We start from the raw sequence: 8,217 nt of genomic DNA on the forward strand, positions 1-8,217 counted from the left end.
AAAAATTTGCCCCTCCTATCTTATCCTACTAACATTCAATCTGTTGTGTTACAGTGGATTCAATTCAGTACAATTTGTGAAACCTCAGATTTTAAATTCTCAAGCGATTAAGGATATCTATTATGAACAACATATCTTCCCTGCCCTCCACTTCTTCATCTCAAAGGCTATCTACAGTAAGTTCTTTCCATAAGGTCTTAGCAGGAGGAGTTAGTGTTATTTCCCAAAGCCAGCATTCCTGTAGACATAAATTGCTAATTTCTAAAATTCTTCCCTCTGGGCTTATTCTCAGTGTATGTTCTCAGGTATAGGGTTTTGCTCTCAATACCTAGCTTTCTTCTAATTTTCCAAAGTTTTCAATATATACTGAAAACCTATTAAAGCCTTCTGTTATTAAAATTTTATATTTTATTGTGCATATATAAATGTGTATTACATATATGTGTGTGTTACAGATATATATGTATATATATAGATATACACACATATATGTATGTATATCTGTAACATACACATATATCTGTAACACACAGATAAATATCTGTAACACACATATATAAACACATAATAAAATATAAAATTTTAATTACAAAAGATAGTATTGAATGTATGATTTTTGAAAAGTTTTAAATATAGGTTAATGAGAATTCCTTTTATTTTTCTCTTCACCATCAAAGAATTCTCCAAAGAACCTTTATTTTTATTAATTTTTGGTGTGTTTTTGCATGCATAAACAAATTAGTTTTTATGTGCTTAAACAATCTTACAAAAAATCATTGTCGTAGGTATTTCTATACACATACATATATAAGTCACATAAATATAATTCAATAATTTGCTATTTAAGCCTTGGACACCTATTAATCTGTATCTTTTTAAACCACTAAAGCATATTCCATAGTACAGATAAATTCTAGTTTATTTACTTATTTATATAATAATTGCTAGTTGTTAAATTTTGTGTGTGTGTTTTTTTAGCTCTATTTCAAATATTGCTAAAGTGAAAATTCTCATTTGAGTCTCTGTGACCATCAACAAACATTAGAGTATGAAACTAGTGCAGTGCTAAGATTTGGAATTTCTGGACTAAATAGCATATGTACAAAAGAATAATTTAGATTGCAACTTATGAAAGTGTTCCCCACACATTCATCAATATGCAGCATTTTAAAAATCTTTTTGAGACAGAGTCTCGCTGTGTTGCCCAGGCTGGAGGGCAGTGGCATGATCTTGGCTGGTGGCAACCTCCACCTCCCGGGCTCAAGCGATTCTCCTGATATGCAGCATTTTCAATGCTCTTTAACGTTGACAAGGCGACGAGCACATTCTCCCTCCCTAGATTGCCTTTGGTAATGAAACTGATTGGCTTGAGGAACACCATCGCATCAACCCTAACTCCATTATTATTTTCTTTGAAGAAAGAGTTGGATCAACCCCTGGCGAATCTGCTTGATCTTAACACCACCTGAGTTGAGCACAGGTGGTACCAGAAGTAGACATTGGCCACGAGGAGGCAAACAGCAGGTGCAGTATGCTTCAGGAAGCAGTGTACCAGAGCCACACTGATCATGGGCACATAATACACAAGGACTGCACAGATGTGTGATACACATGTGTTGAGGGCTTTCCACCGCCCCTCTCTAGAAGTAATGCCCAGCCCTGTGCAGAGAATCAGCACATAGGAGACTGTGAGGAGCCGTGAGTCCAGTCCAAAAGTGGAAGTGATGATATAGAGCCCCAGAATGCTGTTGGGACGAGTGGCCCCACAGGGCAGTTGAATTAAATCTGAGTGCAGACAATAGGAGTGAGAGAGGGTGATATTGCCACAGAAGAGCAGATGCTTCAGGAGAAAGGGCAGTGGGAACATGAGCATCACACTCTTCAGTCCAAGGGTAGCACCAGTACCAGCAATACGGGGCAAGGTCAGGATAGCAGTGTACTGCGGTGGGTTGTAGATGGCCACAAAGCGGTCCACAGACATGGCCAGCAGAACTCCTGACTCCATGATGGAAAACAAATGTATGGAGAACATCTGCAAAAGGCAGGCTTGAAAGCAGATATTTTTGGCACTAAAAAGGAAGATGCCCAGCACAGTGGGCAGTGTAGAGGCAGAGACACCAAGCTCTGCAAAGGCCAGCATAGCTAGGAACAAGTACATTGGCTGGTGCAGAGAGATGTTTTTCTTGATCACAGTCAGGATCAGGCTATTGCCCATGAGGGCCACAAGATATGTGGAACAGAACGGAAAGATGAACCAGGGATACTGTTCCTCCAGACCAGGGAAACCAGTCAGCGGAAAATATTCTGGGGTGAATTGACTGCTGCTGAACATTCTCTCGTGTCTGGAGTCTGAGGACTTTGGCTTAGGCAAATGACACAAACATCACCTGTGGTGAAAAACATCAAATTAATAGACTGTTGACTGAGAATGACTGTAAATTCATCTGCCTAGTACTATCAAACAAGTCATTTATCTTCTCCCATTCCATGACTAGTTCAATTTGGTCTTCAATACAACAAGAGAGTGTGGAGACATGACTTACAGATATGTATATGACTAAAATAAAATAATATGATAACAAATTGTACTATCACAATTTAAACTAATTCCCATAATGACTTCAAAGTACTTATGTATGGTTAATGTTTCCCATTTCTCTAGCAAAAGATAGGGCTGAGTAATTTAAAGAAGATAAGGCAGGGCACAGTGGTTCACACCTGTAGTCCCAACACTTTGGAAGGCCGTGAAGCAGGCAGATAGCTTGAGCTCAGGAGTTTGAGACCAGCCTGGGCAACATGGCAAAACCCTGTCTTTCCAAAAAATACAAAAATTAGCCAGGTGTGGTGGTCCATGCCTATAGTCCCAACTACTCAGGAGGTTGAGGACAGAGGATATCTTGAGCCTGGGAGGTGGAGGTTGCAATGAGCCGAGATGGTGCCACTGCACTCCAGCCTGGGTGACAGGGCCACTCTCTATCTCAAAAATAAATAAATAAATATAAATAAATAAATAAATAAAAAAGACATGGTTGGAAAGATATTGGCATAAAAAAACTGTAATCTGGCCGGGCGCGGTGGCTCAAGCCTGTAATCCCAGCACTTTGGGAAGCTGAGACAGGCGGATCACGAGGTCAGGAGATCGAGACCATCCTGGCTAACACAGTGAAATCCCGTCAATACTAAAAAAAAACAAAACAAAAAAACAAAAACAAAAAAACCCCAAAAAACTAGCCGGGCGAGGTGGCGGGCACCTGTAGTCCCAGCTACTCGGGAGGCTGAGGCAGGAGAATGGCGTAAACCTGGGAGGCGGAGCTTGCAGTGAGCCAAGATCCGGCCACTGCACTCCAGCCTGGGTGACAGAGCGAGACTCTGCCTCAAAACAAAAAACAAAAAACAAAAAAAACAAAAAAAAAACTGTAATCTATCCGACATTCTACATATCCCGATTAGAGCATGGTGAACTTTCAGTGACTGATAGGGACAATAATTAAAGAGTAACTTTACCTCAAAGTTAGTGTAGAATTGCCCAAGAGATAAAGACTCTAAATGTCCATCCCTGCCACTCCAAACAACATCAAATACCTCTCTTCATTGGAGGATAGAATTATCAGGTTTTACCTAGATAAAACATCTCTAAAAAGGGCTCAGTTCTCCATGTTCATTTCACAACCCCTTGGATAATCACACTGGTTTTTACACATGGAGGGGAAGGAGTAGAAATGAGTTTATGTTAACAAAGGTTAATGGAAAGAAGTTTTTTTTTCCCCCCACTGGAATTCCTGTTAATGGAAAGCAATGTTCTGTCCTTTGGAAAATTCCTCTCAAATTTCCAATTCACATATTGGAGTATAGTTAACCCATGTTTACTGTGTGTGTGGCATAATGGACAGGAGTATGGAACCCTAAAGACTATGTTTCTAAAACTGCAAAAATGATGACTTCTTAAAGAGTTCATGATAGTCCCAAAAGCTTAATCCATCATATAACTTTAATCTATGATAGCAGAAGTGTGGGTGCCTTCTGTAACCCCACCTGGGAAGGCAATCTGGATCTCTTTACATCACTCAAGATAAATATACCTGTCAAGAGAGAGGGAGAGACCTCTGTATATCAAGATGTATCTGTGAGGAAACCTCCACACCTCAGGACGGGAGGTTATTCAAAATCTTTGTGTTAGAAAAAAAATTATAGAGAAAAGTAAATCATATCTCTCTTACTATATGAAGGAAACATCGAACTCCTTGCTGGAAACAATTAAAACACATGACATGGGGAAAACTTATTGGAGATGAAAAAGCTGAAGGTATTAAGCTGTGGGATAGAATGGAATCTACAGACTTGGCATTAAATCCCCCATTTCTACTTTCTAGTGGACTAAATATTGGAGCTTGACCTTTTAAATATATAAAATGGGGATGATAATATCTATAATAAAAATTAAGGGTAGTGAATATAAAAGCATGTACAAAAGAGCCTTATATGCTATACAGTAGTCACTAGTTACAAGAGAGTAATATTGTCTATTGTGAGAGACATTGAGTCTTCAGGGTGATCCCATGACATCTCACTGAGGGATTAATAAAAGGGGTCCCTTAACTTGGAACCACTCTAATACTTCAGGTCTTGCTCTTCTCTAATTAATATTTTTGGGTGTACATCCTCTCTTCCAACTCCATCCTCCCATGCCTCAATTCGGCATATTAGTAAATATTTTAGTGGTATACATTACCAGATTTTATGTCTTGAAGTTTTAGATTTCAGAGCAGTATGTTTAAGAAGTAGCATTGCAGGCTATTACATCATACTGCCTCAGGGAAACCCTGATTCAGTCACTTTGTGTCTGGCTCATGATTTCTCCATCTGTAGAGCAGGGTTACAATATCTAGCCCTGTAAGCATGCTTGAAGCTTAAACAAACTAATATATATGGAGCAGTCAGCATACAATACTTTCACTCTATGCACTTATTGTTGGTTGAAATAATAGTATTAATAATATCACTATAAGTCAAACATTTAATTTGTATACAAGTTTTTTAATATTTAGGCATTTTATCTCCATCTTTGTAGATAACATTCAGTTTTTTTGAAATTAAGCAATTTCTTAATTGTTTAAAATGTTCTGGATTGATGATATCAGTGTTGTATCCTTAACCTAGCCTTATGATACTAACACCTTTCAAGTATCTAGAATGTCTCCAAGAAATAATTTGACCCTGCTTCCTGAGGAGAAGACACTGGTTCTCACACATATTAAAAAGTTTCACTATTTTTTATGAGAATTAAACAACAACAAACAAAACATTTGCATAAGAAATTAGTAACTGTGTAGAACTGTCAGAGTACTGAGTATCAACTGCCATGTAAAAGGGAGTAGAAAATATTTGAGAGACAGTATGCCTGTTCATGACAGGGATAAAGGGGAGGCAGAAGTATCTGGAATCCAGCCTAAACTTGGGCTTGTCATCTTTATAGACTGTTTGCTGGTATGTTCATTTTAGGAACACCAGTAAAAAGTGAATAAAACTGATTTTAAAATATGCATCTTCTGGCATTTCAGGATGGTCTGGTGGAGGAGAAGTTAGTGTCATCTGAACATAATCCATAAATTTGAATTAAGGAGAACAGTAATTTTTTTGTTCTATGCCACTGTTTAAGATGAAAGAAAAATTCTCATATGCACATCTTCTTTGAATTACACTTCTTAATGCCTGTGAAATGTTGCTGAGGATATTTAACTCTCTAACTTGACTACTCTATAAATCCCAACACAGGATTATCTTTCCTTTCCTAATTTTCTTGGATATTCTGTTTGTTTACTTCTCTGGTTGTTTGTTTCTTGATTGCTGTTATTATTAGTTATTTTTCTTTTTCTTTCCTTAGCGCTGTGGAATTCAGTTCAACTAAAAATTACATTTTAAGGCAAATGCAACCTTCTTTATTTGATGAAATCCAGCTCGATTGTTAACTTTTTTGTGATGTCTTTCCTCAACCATGCATGTAGTGAATCACTTTCAATAGCAACCTCCCTCAGCAATTGCAGTTTAGTTATTTATGTGATTTTCTTCTAGAGAAGACCTAGAGCCTATATTTTCAGCATAACACTGAGCCTTAATACATGAGAAGGGAGAAAGGGAAGGAAGGTAACAGGAAGGAAGGAGAACACTTATATATAGTGATGTTAGTCTAAGCTGGGAGTTTGATGAAAATAAGACTGTCTTCCTTTATCGAATGAGGACCTCTTTGAGGACATAAAAAATAATATATATATTTTTACTTCACTATAAATGAGGAGTTGTTATTGTAGAAAGTCAGGAATGAATGCTAATGAATGAGGTGTGAGACTAGACTTGGAAGTATCATAAGGAGAGGTTAAAACTGGTGTTTGGTTGGGAAGGAGGCAAGGAGAAGAGGAAATAGAACGAATTAATTTAGTGCTATGTATTAGGCACTTCAAAAGGGTGATTTGAGTATATTATCATTGTATATGTCATCTTTTTCATCCTCAAACTTCTCAAAATGATCTAATCACACCATTTTAAAACTTGGAGGCATCAGAAATTGGCAGTTCAAGTGACTTACCAAAGTCACAGAACTACTCTGTGGCAAAACTGAAGTTAAGGTTAGGAGAGAAAGAGTCTGAGCAAAAGCCATACAGGGGAAGCAGTAATAGCAAATGAGAGGTGAAGGTGGAGGTGACACTGGGTCAGAAAGAGAGAAATGAGGAAGAAGTGAGACGTGTCGGTCGTCAGGAGAGTTGGGTTTGAGGGTGAGCAGGTCAAAGTAATGTAGTTGCCTGCATGGGATGAAGGGGCCAAGGACTTTGCTACAAAAAGCAAACAAGTGGAGGGTAAACAGACCTATAAAAGAAAGACATTTAAAAACAAAATCAAGTGTTTAGATGACAAAGAACTGGATTTGAAGACAAATAAGAAGCTTCCCTACCCCAGGTTTTAAGTGTTCCTCTTTTACCATAAGAATTTCTGCCACGCACTTGTCTGTGCCTCAAAGGAGAAGGGCTTTCATGACACAAGGAAAAGAAAACACAATGTATGTTAGAAATGAGCTACAACTCAGAACAAAAACCCTAGGTAGGTTTTGTTTACCCGAACAGATTTTCTGTCCCACTGATCCCAAAGCCTGGGCTTCTAAGGGTGAACCCAACCCCTCCTCTGTGAATCTTACCAAGCTCAGATGTCAACTCTTCGGTGATGTTTTTTTCTTTCCCCACTCATGTATGTAGTTAATCACCTACCTTTCAATCTAGTTTGTCTCAGACCTGTTCTCCAGTGCCCCAACTGAAGGCAGGGGCCAACTGGTTTTCATATTTACTATGACTCTAGAACCAGTCCCTCCAATTTTGCTGCCAGTCCTCTGGGAGACACAGGCAAATTAGTCTTAGAAGGATGTGCTGCTTCTGGGCCTGCAGGAAAAATTGGACCAAAACCAGAGGATCTCCGAAGTACTCTCTAGGGAATCCTAAGTCAAATTCTGAGAAAATACAGAACGTGTGTGTGTCTGTGTGTCTGTGTGTGTGTGTGTGTGTTTCTGGGTAAGCATATTTCATGTGCATGTGCACATTTGTAAATTTATATAAATATACACATGAACACGTGTATGCATGTATTTATATGCAGGTATATGCATAACCATGCTCCTTTATGTAGAATTTTGTTTGCAAGTTTCCATGAATCTATGAGCCCATGTATACATGCACCAATTGAATGTGTGTGTATTCATGTCTTTGTGTATGCACACATTTCGTTTTTCTATACACACATATGTTTGTATGATATGTATTTTTTATAGATCCTTCTTAATATCCTAATGCTTGTTCCCTACTCATTCTAATATGCTGAATCTTGTTGGTCAGGAACATTCTTGTGTCCTATGGGCATAGGCAGAAACTATGTTATGCTGAATCTGGTAAAGTGTAACCTAAGAAACTCTTTAAATTTACACCTTTTGCTCAGAGCTGTTTTTTTTTCTTATATTAGTGACTCAAGGTTATACCTCAATCATATTACCACATACAGTTTTGACATACTTTTAATATCAATTTTTTGCTCTGTGATTTTAATCTAAGCTTCTATGTTTCTCCCGGGTATGTTTTCTTTGGTATATGGGCTCAAGAAGAAGCTGGATCCTTGTTCACTGCATTATTCTAGCTCAGAATCCATGTCATGTTACCCTCTGCATTGACCTTTCCTGAATCACTC

At 38.1% G+C, this 8,217-nt stretch overlaps 1 protein-coding gene across 1 annotated transcript; it reads right to left on the reverse strand.

Moving 5' to 3' along the window:
- Positions 1-1,429: 1,429 nt before the first annotated feature.
- LOC112605692 (olfactory receptor 51I2-like) lies at positions 1,430-2,332 on the reverse strand. Its single transcript, XM_025355433.1, has one exon. The coding sequence runs from the start codon at positions 2,330-2,332 to the stop codon at positions 1,430-1,432; it is 903 nt and encodes a 300-aa protein (XP_025211218.1).
- Positions 2,333-8,217: the final 5,885 nt, after the last annotated feature.

The sequence above is a fragment of the Theropithecus gelada genome, chromosome 14 (genome assembly GCF_003255815.1).
Source record: "Theropithecus gelada isolate Dixy chromosome 14, Tgel_1.0, whole genome shotgun sequence".
Lineage (NCBI taxonomy): Eukaryota > Metazoa > Chordata > Mammalia > Primates > Cercopithecidae > Theropithecus > Theropithecus gelada.